General features: G+C 44.4%; 1 protein-coding gene across 2 annotated transcripts in view; it reads left to right on the plus strand.

Annotated features, from left to right (window-relative positions):
• The window catches only part of KIF5C (kinesin family member 5C), a 149,719-nt gene that overhangs the window by 50,484 nt on the left and 78,759 nt on the right, over positions 1 to 20,476 (plus strand). For both annotated transcript variants that reach the window (XM_026492823.4, XM_044381604.3), the window contains exons 3-7: positions 5,934 to 6,007; positions 12,607 to 12,711; positions 16,738 to 16,786; positions 17,058 to 17,113; positions 17,811 to 17,898. In XM_026492823.4, coding sequence (XP_026348608.1) covers positions 5,934 to 6,007; positions 12,607 to 12,711; positions 16,738 to 16,786; positions 17,058 to 17,113; positions 17,811 to 17,898 — 372 coding nt within the window. The remainder of the gene's footprint in view (positions 1 to 5,933; positions 6,008 to 12,606; positions 12,712 to 16,737; positions 16,787 to 17,057; positions 17,114 to 17,810; positions 17,899 to 20,476) is intronic.

Genomic DNA, 20,476 nt, shown 5'->3' on the forward strand with positions numbered 1-20,476 from the left:
TTTGGGCTCTTCTTGAATCATACTGTGGGCCTGTATCTGGTGGTAATGTTTGTCTTCTCTCTGCTTCTATGCTTTTGTATCTCTTCCTGTCTAAAAATGTTTTCTCTCTCTCTTTCTCTCCCTGGAGTGTGTTGTTCTGGTGTGCTCCTAGACAGCCCTCCTTCCTCTCCATTAGCAGACTCTTCCTTATTTTTATTAAAGTAAGATTAATCACATGTAAGCCATAATTTCGCTCTCTTTCTCTCCCCTTTCATTATCAGAATCAAATAGTATTTACCACGTGCTGTGCTAAGCATGAGGTCCATTTAAATACATCTCTAAGTTGATGTTGTAATTAGAGATGGATGCACTCCATTTTTAAAAAATCCTGTGATTAACAATCCCAATCTTTCAGTCTTCATTACTGGAGAAGTTGGGTCTCTTTCAGTGTTTGGGTTTTTCTGTAGTATGAAATGTCAGAAATAGGCAGTCCTTGGAAAGTTCTTATGAAGATGTGACCTAACTGGATAACTTGAGGCCCAATAGATGGTGAGCCACAAAGAAAACCGTTTAGGGTAACGTTAGGCTCTGACATGATATGATACACAGGTATTTTTCAGACACTGTAAATGTAATGTGAACATACTCATTTTGTAACAATAAAGAGTACTTTCTTCTTCCTTGAAAGGAAATTATTAGGGGATGATGAAGGCCTAATTTAACTTTTTTTTTTTTTTTTTAAGATTTTATTTATTTGACAGTGAGAGACACAGCAAGAGAGGGAACACAAGCAGGGGGAGTGAGAGAGGGAGAAGCAGGCTTCCCGCTGAGCAGGGAGCCCGATGCGGGACTCGATCCCAGAACCCTGGGATCATGACCTGAGCCGAAGGCAGACGCTTAATGACTGAGCCACCCAGGCGCCCCCTAATTTAACTTTTTTAAATATCCACTAAGGCTAGCGTGAGAGGAGGTGGCCATGTTATTTCTGCATCAGCAAGGTAAAACACAGATATATAAGAAAGAACGCCTTGGAATAGTTACTAGGTACAACTGAGGTTTCTTTTGTCATGACAAGCCCTATTTAAATCAGGCAAGGAAGGTGGTGCTGTAGGGGCCTCTTTTTCTAGAGGCCAGGAATTCAATCAGATAACTTCGGAAGGTCACCGCAGCCCCCATGATTCATGGTAATGTAGTAGACTGGTGAGCTTTTCTTTCAAGGCTCTCTGAACCCTTAACGTTTTTGAGATCAGAAAGGCTCCTTTTAACTGGATAGCTTTATTCTCTCTTGGTTTTTTCATTCCCTTCAACTTCACTGGGTTTTTCAAAACATATTTCAAACATTTGATTGTAGCATTCTGGTACCTCCCACACTCCCATCTTTGTCTGGTGTGTGTTTTTCAAAATGTTGTCTGAAAGAGTATGTGGAATTCTCCGTTTCTTCCAGAAGAGCTTATAGGATTTGTGACTATCAGCATGGTCGATAGGAAGGTGTCTGTGGACGTACTAGGAATTAAAGACCATGGTTACTGCTTGCTCTTGTTGAAGTATGGGGAATTATTTCCCAGCCTACAGAAGTCACTCTGGGCATTTGCCTTTCAAATTAACTAGATGTAGACTGTACAGGGCAAGAGAAGGTGGTTTCTTGTTTTCTACATCTGATTTCTTTAAGCTTCATTCATTTGGTTGTTTTATCCATTCCTTTATGCAAAGATATTAAGTATTTACCATGCGGTGTAGGCACTGCTAGGGACTAGAGTCACCAAGATATAGAAGACTGTCTGCAAAAAGCTTCATGTATAGGAAAAGAGACAGATGCATTCATAGTTATCATACCTATGGGGAGCTTTAAGGTGGCTGTGTGGAAAATGCTGTGAGAGCACAGAAGAAAGTCACTTGGGACTGATTTTGGTGAGTGGGGATGAGGACTGGAGAATGAAGGAAGGCTTCTTAGAAAGGTTGGGTCCTGAAGACTGTAGAATTTAGCAGGGCTGTACAAGCATTAGGAACAACAAAAGCATAAGGACACATTATATGGCATGTTTGGCCAACTTAGAGTGTTGCAAGGTACCTGGGGGCTGGGACTTAAAAAGATAGGCTGGAGCAGAGTTTGGTGGAAATGGATGGGCTTTATCCTTCAGGCAATGTGGACTCATTGACAAATTTAAGTTCAGGGTACTATAAGATCTATTTTATTATATTATAAGTGACTCTTAAGAAATATATTTATTGGGCTACTGTCAGGCACCATCTATGTTACATATATTATTTTATTTTAAGTCTCAACAATTTTATGAGGTGTGAGCATTATTGTTCCCATTGCACTAAAGAGGAATTTGAGGTCAAATAACTTGGCCAGGTCAGTTAAGGGGTGGTGAGGCCGGAACTTGAGCCTGCATTTGCCTGTCTTCCTTGAATTTTTCTGTACTACCCTGCCCCCACTTTTCTGGGGAGCTCATAATGAGCATTTAGTAACAGTTTATGAGTTGTTACTTTTCTATCAGGCCATATGGACTATTAACCAAGCATTGCAAAAAGACAGGGATAGGAATGGCGGTGGGGAGAGGGAGAGAATAGAGATTGCTGTCCCAGAGCTTTGGGGTGGCTCTGTCTGTCGTCCAACAGTGAGATGCATTTCCGTTCTGAAGATGCAGCAGTGCCCTTCCCTTCAGACTGGCCGGCCCGCCATTCTGGTTTGCCACTAGTGTTCAGCAGGGCTGCCTCCGGGCATATGCCTACTTTAGTAGTCTGGTTGGCCAGCCGGAGCCTTAGGATTCCAAGGCAGGGATGACTTGTCAGTCACTAGTGCCACTGACAGGCCACCATTTTACCTGGGGAGTTGGTAGGAGGCCATGCCTTCTCAGGAACTTGTATGATTACCTCCTCCCCAAATTCTTACCAACGGTGGAACTAACTCTTCTGCTCAGAACTGGCAAAACCTAGGGTGGAAAACTGGCTTCCGAAGTCTACAGCAGGATACAAGAAGTATTTTCAAGTTTCACCCTCGTCTCTGGAGGTGAGAAGGCTCTTCCCACCTGCAGCGGAATCTCTCTTTGGGTTTGCTTGGCTGCCGGATGGACGTGTGCTGTGTTTGTGGGTGCTGCTGGCTGTGTGGCGTGAGCTGAGATCACATCACGCCAGAGCCCGTCACAAAGCAAGGTTCTGTCTGGCTGAGCTGGTTCCCGGCTCTGCGGCTGGTGCATAAAAATAGTCATTCTGCTACGGGAGAGGCTCTGAAACAAATGCTTTCCTTGGGCCCAGGAACTGTCATTCAATGTGATGAAAGTGCTTTTGTGGGCCGTTTCTATGAGGGTCGAGTGGGGGAGGCTGTGCAGCTCAGTGTAGAGCGCTCCCGTCCTGCTCTCCTTGGCGGGGCTCCGGCCTCCTCCATCCCAGCGGCCCAACCCCAATGCATCGTGTGGTCACTCCCCCTCCTGCCTCTCCTCTCCCCCGATAATCACACATTCTAGGTAAACAAACCGACCCCCACAGCCTAGAGTCTGGAAGACAATCGAGAACACTGGGTTTCTTTTTAAAATTACCATTTAATTCACAATTGAGTTGATAGAGGACATCAGCTCTGTTCGACCTTGATACTAAAGATAGGTTCTCCAACAACGAATTAATTGTAACATGATTGTAAATAGTACTTTAAAGACCAAGCAGAGTTTGTTCTGATAGGGTTTTATGTGCTCTCTTTTCCTTAAAAAAAAAAAAAAAATAATAATAATAATAATTGCATTCCGTGTTGAAATAGCAGCAACAAACAGTCAAGGATTCTCCAAGTAGAGTCTCCCGTGTTCCTTAGCTCCCTACTCCCAAACAAGTGGCGTTCTCCATGAGCGCCTGTTTCCCTGCATGTGTCCCAGACTTTACCCTGCAGGAGCTGGGGGGGCACAGCTAACTAGGAGTTAGTAGGATCGTGCATTCTACTTAAGGCGGTTGGATTCAGAGGTGTGGACCCTGTCCAGGGGAGCCTGGTTCAGGTGCCTGGCCCCACTGCCTCGTGGCAGAGGAAGAAGTGTGTGCCGGGTTTTCTCTTGTCCGTGGGGCTCTGGCTCTGAGCCGAGTTTTCTTTAGGGTGCGGCTCGTTGCTCTGAGCTGCCTCCTGCGTGCGTGTGCACGTGCAGGGTCGCCAGCCACCTGTTCGGAGGAGCAGAGGGAGCTGGACCCTTGGCCTTGGCCTCCTTACCCGTGATCTAATGCCTGGGCTGCCAGGTCCCAGAGTGCCTCCTACACAGGGCTGAAGGTGAGGAAGCCCTTTCAGTGTGGGGGGAGATGTTTGATTTCTAATAAACAGAAGCTTTAGTGCTGTGATTGTGGCTGGCGTTCCAACCGCCTGGAGTTGTTTATGCCATGAATATAGAATATTAGAAGTACGACCGCAGGGTGGGGACCTCTTTCCTTGTGTCCCTCAAAGCCCATTGCATTCATGGCCGTTTAGAGGCTCTCCACTCTGAATCTGTTCTCTGAGCAAGTTGGCATTTCTGGGAAAACTGAAGCTTGAACCTCCAGCCCTTACACTGTGGTCTTCAAATTTTTGCTTCTCCTGTTCCCAAGGAAACCATTACCAGAAGTTTGATATGTGTGAACATTCTCTCCCTCCTCTCTCTCAATATAGCTTGACACAAGCTCTGGAGGGCTGCTAGGATTTAAAAAAAAAAAAAATCTGCTTAATTTCTTTCTTTTTTTTTTTAGCTTCTTGAAGGAAAATCCCACTTTCTTTTCTGACCCCAGTTCATACTCCATTAACCTCAGATCAATAAAATGTATATTGAAAAAAGTTTTAGACAAGCTAACAAAACAACAGAAATTAGCGGCATTATGAAATTCGGAGAGAACAAAACCACAAACCAACCAGCCTCATCAGGGCCTGAACTACATGGAGCTGGTGGCCTGGCTTGGTGAGTGGAGAGGCCAGTGGCCCCGAAGAGGACGCTTCAGTAGGGGGTTCCTCTTGCTCCCGCTGCCCTTTGAGGAGTGAGGCTTCCTCCCCTTACGTAGAGATGTTGGGTCAAGGATATTAATCATGTACTATTTCCCTTTTGGTAATGTTGATGCAGATGAAGGAGGATTGAGGGAAACGAGTGCTAAATGTATTTTAATCACCTCTGCTGCTTTGAAGGAATTCCCACAGATAATCTTCAGTGCAAAGCAGCCTCTGACCTCCCGCCTCCCCTCGTCCCTGTGTGAAATGGAAGCCGGCCTGCCGTGTGCGGGGCTTTGCACAGTGTGCTCCTTGTGTAATTAAAAGAAATTCCCGATGCTGATGGGCCTGGGCCGCCCTGCTAGCGCTGTCACTGAAAAAACAGAGGCCTTCACTTTGAGCGAAGGCCCCGGCGGTTTCCGGGCTGATTGGATTGTCCCTGTGCGGCTGGGTTTACAGAGTGGGGCCCTGTCCTTCTCCCCAGCTCTGCACTAGCTCCGTTCTGAAGGGGCTGCGGGCGGCCTTCCTGAGAAACCTCCCCAAGGAGCTCGCCTGCGCCGGCATTTCAGCTGACCCAAATCAGATCTTTAGGAAAGAAATTCTATTCTGTACCTCACTCCAGAGACTCAGGACACTGACAATGTTTTTCTTCCTCTGACTGATCTCAGGAGACCAATTTAGAGATGAAAACTCAAGTATCTTTCTGCTAAAAAGGAAGCGTACTGTTCGATATCTGTCTTAATGTTGATGTTACTGGGAGAGAGGGTGTCTGCCTCTTTTTCTTTTTGCCTCTTTCTTCATTAATATATTCTGTAGGAATGTGAGTACATTTCTTATTTGTGGAACAGTGGAGGCCTTCGTTTCTGCTTTTATCTCACAATTCTACTTAAAATGCAAATGGAGTTGAAATACATCATTTGTGTGAAAAATGAGATGGGCCATTTGGAAAATGTAATTTTAAAATATGGAACCAACACTAGCATATGATCAAAGTAATGAGTTAATTTTAATTTCGTTTTCTTGCTTGCAGATGTCCTTGAAGGTTATAATGGGACGATTTTTGCGTATGGACAGACCTCATCGGGAAAAACGCACACCATGGAGGTAAGATCGCCGCGCGCCGTGGGGCATTCTCTGGGGTGGCTGGGCAACTCTGGTGCGGCCGGCCACGTGCCGGCGCGTGCAGGCCCTTGACTGCGTGCAAGAGAGGTGGTTAAGGGGCTGCTCATGTTTGGCCAATTTGTTTTGTCTTTGTGGAGTTTCGAAATAGTGGCGATAAAATCTCGGGTTCAGAATTTAAAAAAAAATCCTTTGTTGGTAGCTCTCTCGAAATGGTAGATTCTATTCAAAAAGAGTCCTCAATAAGCTAAACAAACAGTGGTGTGAGTACCCTTATGCATCGCGGCCCTAATCTCACTGAGAAGGTCTGTTGTGAGAATCACTGATGCTAAGGAGGGCCGCTCTGGGGGGGTGAGTTTCCTCAGAGGAAATAAAACACTGTAGGACGAGATGTAAAGAAGTTGGCTTGTGGACCAAATCCAGTCCAGAGATACTTTTGTTTGGTCTGCACTGTGTGTTTTTAAATTTTTTAAATTTATTATCATATGTATTTTTTAATTGTAGACAGTGCTTAAGATGGGACGATTTCACACAACTCTAACTCTCCAAATTTGGTTGAAAATTCTGAAGCTCCTACAACTTGGTGAAATTTCACCATAATAAAAAGTGTAGGCTTCATTAGTGCAGAGATCTTCATTGTCCCATTCACCTGTTTATTCACGCACATTCCAGTGCGCGGAACAGTGGCTATCATCCAGGAGGGGTTCAATAAAATATTTGTTAAATTGATAGCCTCGGGATGACCGTGGCCAACCCTCATGTGTGGACTGGGCCGTCCAGTGCACCCCAGCCTCCTACACGCACACTGCGAGTGTGAACTGACATGCAGCGTCCTCACTCGTTAACGTACACACCTGACCTCTGCGGGCATGTGAAGGGGTGAGCCCAGCTCAAAGTGTTGGCTGTGGAGCCTTGGGGCTCCAGGCTGTCTCCCAGACAAAGCACATCTGCACATAAAATTGGCCCCCTTTCCTTCTTCTCCTGCGTTTTGCCACGGCCTCCTGTAAGCCCTTCAGGGCCGGATATTCTTCTAAAGCCTGGACCCCTGACAGCTGAGGAGAGGTGGAAGGGTGGTTATTACAAGACACAGTGCAGAGCAGGTTTGGGGAGTTCAGCTGACAAGCAGCAGCGTAAGAGGAATCCTTGATCCTTTAGGCTTCGGATCTTCATTTACGGTACCCTCCTGGGAATGTTACTGAGAGACGTCTGCTGCAGAATCGGTTTAGCTTATGAATCATTCCTATTGAAGAGGAGATTTCAAAGGCACGAGGCTAAAACCCTTGGGGCTCTGATGTTCTGCTCACACCAATTTCAAGTGTGCGTGTGACTCTGGGAGATCTCATTTCTGTTGTGTTGACTCACTTTCACCCATTTTGCGGGGGACAGTGGCTCCAAGATTGCACAGATTAAAGGAAGCAGGAGGGTGATTTGTCACTGCTTCTGGACGGAGCAGGCCTGTTCCCTGACACCTGAGCCTTGGCTGTGCTCTTCTCTGCTCTCATGTTCTCATGCTGTACACCTTGGAGACGCAGGCATGACCCGTTGCCTGCTCTCTCACTGGGCCCCAGACCCTTAGCCTTGCAGGCATTAGCAGAGTTGCAGCTCTGTATTTCCTAAGTACCAGCAACTCCAGGAGCCATGACGAACGCCTCCTTCGTAGGCCAGAAGGTGTAAGAGAGAGGGGGCATCTCATGAGGGTGTCCCATCAGTCTCTAGGTTTTTGGAACATCACCAAACAATATGCAAAACAACAACAAAAAATGCAATCTTTAGAATCCCCTCAGATCATAGGGACTGTTTACAAGAGTGATCTTTTTAGCTTTGGGATTAAGTCATCTTTGGGAAATACAAGGTGTTTGCTCAATGTCAGAAATTTAGATTGTAAACCATCAAAGGAGAGACCTGTCCCCAGAGTAAAATCTTAGTTTGTGTTGTGTGTGTGTGTTGGGGGGTGTGAATTGGTGGGTGTAAGGAGATGGCAAAGACGAATGCCAGCTCTTTAAAAGGAAGATCGGAGACGTTCTGTTAAACGAGGGCGTCTGGAGCCCTGGGCGGCTCACAGCGAGAGCCTTACAAGGCCTGCAGCGCCGCCCAGCCAGAGGGACTCGTGGGGACCTAAAGGGAACTGGCTTCTGGGCAGGTTACTCTCACAGCTGCCTAAATTCTGTAGCCTTTTCATCCACATCAGTTTTAAAAGGCTGATTGCAAGGGGTTGCTTTTCTTTATCATGACTTCTGAAGATCATGAACTTATGCCCATAGGAGGAAGGGACGGGGTGGATGGGAGCCCTTTCCTAGCCCCCCTCCCCAACACACACCGTTAGTCTGGTTCTTTCTGTCCAGTGATTATAGATTGGAGAGAAGGTAGGGGATATTTTAGAGGAAAACAGAGGAAAGGAGGAGTCCTGAGCTGAAGTCATAGAGACCGTGGGAGACTGAGAAACCCAGGACCCTGGAATGCAATTAAATTAAAAGCAACAACAACAACAACAACAACAGCTCTGCAGGGCTTGCACCATCTGAAAGGATTTATGTATTCGGAATTACACATTGTGATTTTTCAGGCTTTTGGAAGGGGATGTTAACTTCCTGAATGGACAGAGCTGTCACATTTTAAAGCTGTTTTTCATTTTAATCCCCTCATTTTCAGTCTGACATCCAGTGGTGATTCCATTACCTTCTATTGAGGAGAACAAACAGATAAGCCTACATAAAATTGGAAAGATTAGCTTCTGAAGATGGAGCATTTAAGGCGGATTTTCAGTAAAAATATGAAACGCTTGACAGTGTCGATGCCAAGCTTGGTAGGACACCGTCGTGCACTGGGCCCAGGGCGTGTGCGGCCAGTGTTCCCAGGGCTGGGTTGAACGAAGGCTGCTGGGGCTGCTGGCTATATGGGGAAGAGCGGGCTGGACCTTTGTTTGGCCTGTGGTGCTGGGAAGGGCTTCTCTGGGCCCTGTGCCTGCTTTGTGGCCCTCTTTGGCCCAGATTTAGATGGATGGAGACATGCTGTTTTTCCTTCTGCCCAAGGGGACACCTGGAGCCCCTGGAATGGTGCAGGCCACCCCACTGCGGAGCTGAGCCTGCCAAGTGATTTTTCATGAGCCTGTCTGAGTGCATTGGTGCTCGTGTGAGCTGACAGGCTGCCTGCTTTCCCATCTTAAGTGTTTCAGGAAACTGTCCTGCTTGGGAGGTCGAGGTGGCACCTGGGGCTGGAACAAAGGGAGTCTTGTTCTGTGGCCGTGGCCTGGGTCTGGTTTCTTCTTTCATACATGCCCCGAGACGGCCACATTCAGAAGTGGGAGAAGTTTTTGAAGAGGATTATCTAGGATATAAGTATAAAAATGTTCTTTTTGTTTTATGAGAGAAAAAAAGGTGATGAAATGGGACATTCCTTTGCTACCCAAGTCCATCCCGATCCTTCAGCCAACTGAACTTGTCATGGCTCTCTAGAAGGACGTTATTCTTCCTCAGTTCCTGTACCTTTGCTACATCACTGTCCTCTCAGCTTCCCTGCTGTGTCCCCTTTGCCCATCCTCATCTTCCTCCTCTCTCAAGATTCGGTGTCCCTCAAGGAAGCCATCCCATATCATCCCAGCTGGAAAGGACTCTTCTGTATTCTGAATTTCTAAAGCTCTCTGCTTTTTTACCACCTTTTATTGCCTGAGGTGACTCTTGCGTATGTGTAGATGTGTATTTTATTTGCAAGAAAGGGTGAAGACCTTTATAGAACACCTCTCTCATACACATACACCACACATCAACACCCCCCAACACTCACACCCACGCCATACATACATCACACACATCCACACCATACGCTATGTAAAACACACACACACACACGCACACACACACACACACACACTGTCTTGGCCGTCCCAGTTTACTGAACATAAAGGCTCAGTTCTCACCACTCTTGGGCTTATGAGCTAGATCAAGCATCCCAGCTCTGAAACCTGTGGTAGATTTGACTATTACTTCTGTGACCATGGATATGGGAGGTATCGTTGTGCCTTCTCCAAATAAACATGTGCTTCCCTCTCATGTGATTTTTGGGTGTGGGCTTCAGGGAAACAACACAGGGAGTGTCCCAGACTCATCCCTGGTTCTGCCTTGGTTCTTACCCTGACAAAGGCAAACAAAGGGACATCAATATTTGTATAAGCTAGGAATCGATTGGAAGATAAATCTTTTGGAAGGGAAAGCATCTAGGGAAACAGATTTGAGTCATTTATAAATGATTTTTGGATTATCTCTCATCCTTCTTTGTCTATGGACCACTGAGGAGAAGCTGAAGGATTATGATGGATTACTGAAGGGTTCTGCGGGGAGCATGGGGGGCACCCCTCAGACTCTCTGAGGTGGATTGGCCCAGTGGCATCACAGCATTTGACTGGACGAAGATCTGTGTTTTCATTCTCCGTGTCATTTCTGCCAGCATTTGCACAGTCCTGAGCCTGTGGGGCCCAATATTTGATATTTATGATGGCCTATGAGAAGTAAGCTTACCGACATTTGAGAGATTCTGAGTCTCAGTCATTTAGGGCTGTTTTCCTAAGATATGTAGTCATGGCCTAGGATAGAAATGTATCTTCAGAATCTCCAGATCAAATAAACCTTAACGACTGCTTAATAAGAACCTGATATGAACTGAATAATGTAATGCTAGCGTTTATTGTTTCTTTTTTTTTTTTTTTAAGATTTTATTTATTTATTCGACAGAGATAGAGACAGCCAGTGAGAGAGGGAACACAAGCAGGGGGAGTGGGAGAGGAAGAAGCAGACTCATAGCAGAGGAGCCTGATGTGGGGCTCGATCCCACAATGCAGGGATCACGCCCTGAGCCGAAGGCAGACGCTTAACCACTGTGCCACCCAGGCACCCCGCGTTTATTGTTTCTAAGCACCTTATTTATACTGCTTAATTTATCTTCCACAATAATTCTATGCAGGAGACACTGTACTAAGGGTCATAAGCAGTGGGAAGAGATGCATATGCACTGGCCGTCTTGCCCTCAGGGACTGTACAGCCAAAAAGCCATACAAACACATCGCATGATTTAGGATTCTTAGCACACGAGGGCATTCCAGGGGAATACCCATTTTCCCAGGTAAAAGCTTTGCCAGAGGCCAGATGAATCTTAAATTCAGCTTTTCTCTTGCTTTCAGTAGAGTGGAAGGTCAGGGATCAGGTGTGCAAAGGAGGATTCATAACATAAAGTGCTTTGTGGCCTGGAGTTAGTGCCCGAGTCCACGTGACTTCTTGCTCTTGGTAACTCAAATGTTGGCTTGAAAGTCAGCCTGTCAGAGAGGCTCTGTGTGGTGAACCCCCGAAGGATACAGAAGATCTGATTGAGGAAAACAAAGCAGATCTTCCAGGTGTCGGGCAGATTTAGAACAAGGATATGAGTCATAGTGTTGGTAAAGGTTGCTGAGTGAAGAGTAAATGGTTTTTTTACTTTTCTTCCAGTTCCATTTTTCCTAGAGTTTTATAACTTTCTGAAGGTCTCAAAAACGCTGGGAACCCTGTTGCCAATGATTACTTTAGGCCTGCAGACTTTGTGTTTGTGCACTGATGCGTAGTTTAACATGGAACAGGACAGAACTTGGAGCATGGGAGTAAGAAAGGAAGGCTCTCTGGGAGTCCTTGCTGAGGCTGCTGTTTAAATACTTCTAGAACTCTTGTTTAGGAATTGCTTTCAGATACTGTGGCATATCTTTTTGAAAGTCTTCAGAAGTGGCAAATCTGGATCTTTAAAAATGGATTTAGTAAAATAGTTCCAATCACTATTTCATCTATCCCTTACCCCTTAGATAAAATATCCCTCAAAACCCTTAGGGTTGGGGGTGGGCTGCTGGCTACATGGGGAAGGGAGGGCTGGACCTCTCTGGTCGAAAAAAGGGGGACAAAAAAATAAGAATATCTTACAAGTGAATTTAAGTATTAGAAATAGCAAAAAATTAAAAAAGAAATAGCTAAAATTATTTTGTAACATTTCAGGCTGGGAATTTTAGATTTTTAAGAAATTGATAAAATGGCTTTTCATGATTGGTTTGTGAAGTGATACTGAAGGTATTTCTAGAATAAGACTTAAAATTTTTGAGCAGTGATGACATTAGTGAAACTGTTATCAGCTCTCAAGGTGGTTTTATTAAAGCAGATTAATTTGGGCTTACACATTCTAACCAGTTTGTAAAAATTTCAAAACAAAGACCACATTTAGTATGTGATAGTCACCATATAATCCCAGTCCTCCTTCTGTCTTCCTTCCTTCCTTTCTACCCACACCTTCACCCCCATACCCCAATTTGCTGCCCCGAGTGGCAGCAGGAGCAAGTATTTCCAAGCCCCAGAGCCTGACAGGACAAGCTCGCTCCTGCTGGGTAAAAACCAACACATTGAGTTATTTCCATGAACTTTGGGCTGTTGGCACGTCAGGTGGACCTCCAAGGACCTGACAGTGTGTGGGGGGTGCTCCCTCTTCCACGGAGTCCTGTTATGAAACCCGGCATGATTCCTTCTCTCTTTCACATGTTCCCTGGCACTCTTTAGCTGCCTGTGCTTGTGTTTTTCACTCACTAGGGAAAGCTACATGACCCTCAGCTCATGGGGATCATCCCAAGGATTGCACATGACATCTTTGACCACATCTATTCCATGGATGAGAACCTGGAGTTTCACATCAAGGTAAGTGCTGTTGATTAAGTCTAAAGAGAAAAAACTGGGCCCCAAATCATGTTTTAGTTTTCCTCTTTTTATGTATGCATAAAAGTCATTTTTATCTATTTTAAATGAAATGATATGGTAAGCAAAGCCATAGTTATTTAATGACTCAGGCGAATACTGAGGAAATATTGAGATAAAATAAAAGCCTTCTTTAGGATGGAATCATCTTGATAGTTATCTGAATTCTACCCTTTACCCAGTGGATTTCTTTAGATATGACTGTAATGTGTCCATGATCGGGTTAGGACAGCATTTCCCAAAGTGTGTTCCATGGAACACAGTCCCTCATATTATTAATAGGTGGGCTATCAGGGAAAAGTCTTGTGGGGCCAAATAAGCTGGGAAAATGTTTTGTTGAACAATGTTAAATTCGTCACAAGTTAAATATGCTATTATGTAATCCAGTTCTACAAAGGGGACATGTAGTAGATTACATTCTCCAGCTTATTTGACTGTGTGCATATTTTTCCCCTTTTGAGGTATGATAGACTAGTGTTTTGAAGAGCACACTCTGAGAAGTGTTGGGGAAGGGTGTTATCTTTCCTGGTTTTTGTTGTTGTTTTTGCTTTTGTTTTTAAACCAGAACCTCTGTTGCAACTTAAATTTGAATTGAAAGAGAGATTTTTACTCTCTTAACTATAGCTGTTGTTACATTGGGTATTAGGGATACATTCATTGGACCTCCTTTGTTTTCAAGGAACTAAAAGCCACTTGTTTAAGCAAATAGAGGAAGTTGTTACAAGACACAAAATTTGTTAGTAGGCATGGGACCTGGGGGTTGGGAAAAGCAAGAAATCCAGACCCTGCTCTTCCTTTTTAAAACTTTTTAAATTAAAAAAAATTGAGATATAATTCATATAATTCATGTACCATTAAATTCATTCTTTTAAAGTATACAGTTTGATGGTTTTTAGTATATTTCCAGTAGTGTACAACCATGATCATTATCTAATTCCAGAACATTTTCATCACCTCCAAAAGAAACTCCATCCCCGTTATAGTCCCTGCATTTCTGTCTGCTTACTTTGTCTTTTTGCGGGGAAGAGAACAGGGGGAGAAGGCACCATGGCAGCTCCTGTTCCACATCCCTTATTCCCAACTCCTAACTCCCCAGGGAAGGGGCTCATTGGCCTAGCTTATGGTTGGGTTGTCCCCAGCTCTGACTAGCTGTGTCCAGGATGCACATGGCTGGCTGGGTCCCCACCACAGCGACTGGGACGGGGGTGGGGAAGAGACAGGGGCAGTTCTAAGAAGACTTAGAGCTGAGTGGATGAGCCAAGAGGCTGACCATCCCCTTTGAGGCTGAGACCTTAGTGCACTAGACCCACCATTTTAGAGATGAAGAAACTGAAGTTTCAAGACATAGCTCTGGATGGCCAGAGTGACACAGAGCTGAGATTATTGGCAGAACTGAGATCATAGACTCTTGATGAGACCAGCCCTACGTGCAGCACCTTTTCCATTATCTTAAACTTCTGCCCTTACTTATTTCTGCTATGTACCTTCCCTAAATTATATCAAAACAAGGCAACAACCGTTTGCCCCACCATAAATTAGATCCAGCAAGTCTTTTTACTTTACAAATCGTTTTCCTCCCTTTGTTGGCTAACACAGGTTTCTCCTCCTTGCCACGGTTCTTTATATCTAAGGATACAGAAGCCTGTAGCTTTGATGGGATCAAGATTTAGGAGCTTAGTACATCTTTAAGGCTGTTTGCATTTAAATACCTTAAACTACTGTAGGGTTCTTATGGGATAATCCTGGAGTAAGATGTTAAACCAATTACTGCCCTCAAAATAGGGTCTTGTATTAGAATCTTATTAAGATAAAAACAGCTCCAGCATGGGGGGGCGGGTGGTGGCAGGGAGAGAAGGAACAGCACCCAAGTCTCCAGGACTGAATTTTACAGTCTGGCTTCCTGTTCTGCATTTGTAGTTATACACACTTATTTCAGGTATCATAACTGCAAGTGGGCAGGCTAGCGATTGACTGCTCCGTATTTTGAACTGGGTAGTGACACGCTTAATCAAGAAAAAGAGGCTTGATTAAAGCAGTATTGAAAATCTGTTCCTTAAAGAGTTCCTTAAAGAGGGTTGAAACGTTATTTCTGAACATGCTATTTCTTAACGCAAAACTATACATGTTTATTTTTCTTCCACCTGGTCTCACAAAGTATTTGAAATGACAAAAAAAAAAAAAAAAAAACCAAAATTGCCCCCCATCCCCCAAAAGCAGCCAGTATCTTCTGTGGTAAAAAGAAATTAATAAATCAGAGTGCTTTTTTTTCTTCTCATATTAAATGTGAGCAGGGTTTTAATTGCTGTATTTGCTAAATATGTAATTTATGACTGCTTTTTAGTGTAATTAATTTCTCTGCAATCTATGGAAATAAGGACGCATGTGTACATCTCCAAGATAACAGAAGTCTAAACGAAACCAGACAATTTTGAGATGCACAGAACTGATTGGAACCAGGGTTGTGTTGGCTACAGGGAGGCTGAGTTAGAGATGTCTAAGATTAGAGGCCAAACAGACCCTAGGATTCCAGCCACAGGGAGAAGTTTCAGGAGCAGAGAGTCTTTCCAAGGTCAGCTAGGTGTGTCTATGATGCACGAGGCTTGGTGACCGGGGAGTTTGACAGATAGTCTGGCAAGCTCAAGGTGTTAGGCAGACAGGCACCTTGGAGAGGATGCCCAGCTACACGTTTCAGGGTTCGAAGCCAAGACCCCAGATCTCAGAGAAACTGGGAAGTCAGGAGGCCCCAGGACACAGGCAAGGTAATGAACGGGACTGAGGAGTGAGGACTAGTGCTGGGTTGGGGAGGCTTCACTGCCCCCAACCAGAGGTCCAGAGCTGGGATGCAGGGGTGAGGTTTCACCTAGAGAGTTACACGCCAGCTTTACAACTGTTTTTTCAACTTTTTTCCTTTCTTAACAACTTATTTGTGCATTCCTTTGTTTAGGTTTCAAAAAAAACCCCCCATGAACATGAGAGAAAGGAAAGTTGATCTGGGAGGTGGAAGGCAGGTGTAGACAAAGAGTGCAGAATCCTAGAGAGAATTTCTGACATCATCAAGTCCAAGGGCTGCTTTCGACAGATGGGAAAACCAAGGGTCTATAGTCTTGGTTACATGTGAATTAAACCTCCACGGTCCTATGTCTAGTTCAAGTTGTTCCCGGGTGTCAGCTGGCATAAGAACCACCTAGGGAGTTTAGAAGCCAATTCCTTGGTTCCTGGAGATTCTGAATCAGGAGGTCTGCAGTTGGGTTCACGACTCCGCAGTTTCAACAAAGGCTGTGGGCGATGCCGATGCCATGGGGCTGCTGGGCTCCGAGAATAATTGATTGGAAGGCTTCCTTTCCCTCTCATAGTCTAGTCTGTCTCTCATTAAATCCCATTTTGTTCACACCCTTCCTGGACTCCCCAAAGCTAGCCACCATCAGCAGCTCTCTCCCTGTTACCCTGGCGCTCTTCTAGCTCCAAGCAAACTGCCCTTATCCCTGTCCCCACTTCCTTCATGTGAATATTCAGACCTGGTCTGGTGAGGGGGTCAACATCATGCATGAGGGGATGGATGCCAGCTGATTTTGACAATTACTCGCCAGGAACATTTTCTGTTCCAGCCTTTGTCCCCCCTCGAAGTTTTCTTGGTCCTCATCAAGGGTGAAGGGTAGAGTCCTCCCGTTAAGTGGCTATCCGGTACACAATGTATGGAGCACCTGAATCGAGACCACCGGGGCGTACCACGTCGGGGAGGGGGGTCCACCCCAGGCAGGGGCCCACAGGGCTGGCTCACGTAGCAGGAAGCAGGAGAGCACGGGAGAGTCGGCTGGGGCTCTGTGCTGCAGGCCTCTGAATCCTTGCTTCCTGCCCCCTCTTCTTGCTCTTCTTAGCTGTGCATGACAAAGGCTTTTATAAGTTCTAATAATGATATTTTTCAAATACAGCATGGCGTTTCTGTTTCAAACTCAATTTGTTTTTAATTAGGTTTCCTATTTTGAGATCTACTTGGACAAAATCAGGGACTTACTCGATGGTGAGTAACCCGGATGCTTGTCCTCTATTTGTTCTTTAATTAAGGTCCAGGGAGGTTGAAGTGATTCACAGCTCTTCTGCCTAAGGAATTAATGAAAATTTATAGAGATGTTTTATTGCCTTTACGCTATCTGCTTATTCTCAGCCAAGGCTTAAACTTGCGTTTGACAAAGAGATTAGATTTGCCTATCTTTGGTGACAGTTTCTCTTTTTCCTCCAATACAGAATCTTTAACTTTTCTTTTCTCCTCTGCATGCCGTCATTATTATCAGTATCCAAGACGAACTTGGCCGTTCATGAAGATAAAAACAGAGTCCCGTACGTAAAGGTATGAGGAAGACTTGCTGAGGCAATTGACTTCTCTCCCGTCACTGTCATCATTAAGAGTTACAAAATATGCCCAGAATATTACCTATAGAGTGTATGTAGGTGTTTCATCATGTGCCTTATATTTAATATCCATCTGGTTAAAAACTAGACATTTAATTTCTTCAGTCTTATCTCTGTGTGAATGTATCACAGATGTCTGATCACGTGAGGTGAAAAGTGGAGAAGTGAACAGATATTTATTATTCACATGTAAAGAGGCTTTGATAGTGGAGATAATTGTTTATACTTTGCAGTGACAGGAAGCGTATCAGAGCATTATGCCTAGCACTTCAAAGTGTTTAATTAAAGTTGGTGGCTAGCATGAAAGGCAAAGCAAAATTCCATCCATTTCTTTTTCTGTCACTGGTTTTCTTTATTTTCTGTTTCTACGGCTGTTGAGTATGCACAGGTTCTTAGCAATCAAAGAAAATGCTGGCATTTCTTTTATAGTTTACTTCTGGGTTTCCTAGGGTTTGCTCAGACTTCTCTTTGATGTAGAATTCAAGCCATGAGCAAGGAGGAAGAGCTGTTGGGCCAACCTCGCAGCCTTTCTCTTACTCTGCACCTCTCGAGGAGAAATGGGAGAATGTTTAGCTGTCTTCAAATAGAGTTGCTTTCCAGTTTCTACTGGCAAACCTGATCTGACTCTTTTCCAGGGGTGTACCGAGCGGTTCGTGTCAAGCCCCGAGGAGGTCATGGATGTGATAGATGAGGGCAAAGCAAACCGACACGTGGCTGTCACAAGTAAGCGTGGGGTGCTGTTTCCTCCCATCACTTGGGATACAAATGTCTGCCCACCCACCGGGAGGGCTGGGTCATGAGGCCCTAGGGAAATAATGCTGGGGAAGGCGGTTGTAAAGCAGTGGCTCAGAAGCAAATATACGGGAGTGCGCAGGATGAGAGTGTCTAAGCAGGTTGTGGGAAGCATGCCTTCTGCCTTGCAGGGAACGCTCGGGAATACTGGGTGAGGCTCGCTGGGCCCTGGTAGCCCCCTGTATCTGGACACTGGGGAAAACCAGCAATCAACCAAGGAAAGGGGGTTAAAGTCAGCTTCTAAATGTATTTCAACCACATTATTGTTCAGGTTAAAAAAATGCAAGCCAACAGATTTTATATGCCAGTCCTATGTGTGGAAAGAAACCCCGTTAGATTTCTGCCCTGTGTAGAAAAGGAAAAGAAAAGCAAGGAGGAGCTCAGAAAGCAGAGGTGGGAGCTTTGAAAACCTTTGACACCTAACTTGCCGAGTTAACAAACACATTCAGGCCGGCTTGTTTACCTTGCAGTTCCTTCTCGGCGTGCACACGTCTCCGGGAAGCAGGTCCTGTGTTGTTAGGGCAGCAGAGGTTCCAGCCCCCATCTTTGGGCTGTCTGTCTCCTTCCAAGGGATATGGAAAAACCAGAGTGAGTTCATAGGAAGAGGAGTTGAAAGAACTAGGGATTTCTAGCTTGGAAGAAAGAAGAACTCTGAGGAGAACGTAGGGACAATGTAATATTTCAAGGTGCTGACGTTAAGAGAGTCGGTTTGCTTTGTGTGAGCCGCATATGCAGGCCACCCAGGATAGCTGAAGCTACGAGGAGGCAGGTTTTGACCGATCACAAGAACTTTCTGCTCCTGAGAGCTGCCCCAAGGAAAGCCTGCTACCCGAAGGGGCAGGGTTCCCTATGTGCTATACAAGAGACGGAGGCATCAGGTGGTTGACTGGTCTAGCCTCTCTAAGTCTCTTCCACCCAAAGCTCTGTGATTCTGTCACCCAGAACTGTAATTCTCTACCTTTTCTCTACCCCGACATCCTATCAGGTGATATCCACACACACGGCAGATTTCATAGGTGAGCCTAGACATGTATACAGCGTGGGCTAAATTCCACATCTTCCTCTTCTGCTTCCACATACACTTGAAAGAACGTAAGACTGATATTCTTATAGTAACAGTGTCTCTCACTTATAAAGAAGTTATTTATTTGATTTCTTAAGCAGTTGTTAGTTGTGAATTTTTCACGGGGTACTTGACAATCCATCTTGGCCCCTTGGTTCAGAACTGTAGGTGCAGAACATTTTCTTATCGTTCTGGTAAGGTGGTTTTTAAAATTACACATAACATAGAACTTAACCATTTTAACCATTTTTAAGGGTACAATTCAGTGGCATTAAGTCCATTCACAATGTTGTGCAACTGTCACCACTGCTTGTTTCTAGAATTTAATCATCCCAAAGTTAAACCCCATGCCCATTAAACAGTAGCTTCCCATACTTCCTCCTCCTAAACCTGGTAACCACGATACTACTTTGTGTCCCAGTGAATTGGACAAATCTAGGTACCTCATGTAAGTGGAGTGATAGAAGTCCTCTTGTAACTGGCTTGTTTCACATAGCATAATGTCTAAAAGGTTCATCCATGTTGTAGCATATGTCAGAATTTCCTTTCTTTTTAAAATGCTGAGTAATATTCTCTAGTAGCTATCTACTACACTGTTTGTTCATTCATCCACAGACAGACACGTAGATACTTGTGTTCTTCCCCCTTCTGGCTATTGTGAATAATGCTTCCATGAACATGGAGGTATAAATATCTGTTGAAGTTTCTGTTTTCAGTTCTTTTGGGTATATATACAGAAGTGGAATTGCTGGATCATATGTCAACCCTACTTTTAATTTTTTAGGAACTGCCACATTGTTTTCCATTGTAGTTGCCCACCGTTTTACATTCCCACCAATAAGAGTGTGCGAGAGTTTCAATTTATTCACATCTTTGCCAGTGCTTCTTAGTTTCTATTTTTGTTTTTACTAGCCATACTAATGAGTGTGAAGTGTTATGTCATTGTGATTTTGATTTGCATTTCGCTAATGACTAGTGATGTTTGGCATTTTTTCATGTGCCTATTGGCCATTTGTACATCGTCTTTGAAGAAATGTCTGTTCAGGTCCTTTGCTCATTTTATAATTGGGTTTTTTTTGTTGTTGTTGTTGATTTATAGGAGTTCTTTGTATATTTTGGATCTCAATTCCATATCAGATATATGATTTGAAGATATTTTCTCTCATTCTGTGGGTTGCCTTTTCATTCTGTCGATGCTGTTCTTTCATGCATAAAATTTTTTAATTTTGATAAAGTCTAGTGTATCTGTTTTTTATTGTTGTTGCTTGTGGTTTTGGTATTATTTCCAAGAAATCTTTGCCAAATCCAGTGTTATAAAGCTTTTCCCCTATATTTTCTTCTAGGTTTTATAGTTTCAGCTTTTACCTTTAGGTTTTTGATCGTTTTTGAGTTAGTATATGGCCTAGGTAAGAGTCCCAACTTCATTTTTTTTTTTTTTTGCACGTA

Source organism: Ursus arctos, unplaced genomic scaffold (genome assembly GCF_023065955.2).
Source record: "Ursus arctos isolate Adak ecotype North America unplaced genomic scaffold, UrsArc2.0 scaffold_1, whole genome shotgun sequence".
Classification (NCBI taxonomy): Eukaryota; Metazoa; Chordata; class Mammalia; order Carnivora; family Ursidae; genus Ursus; species Ursus arctos.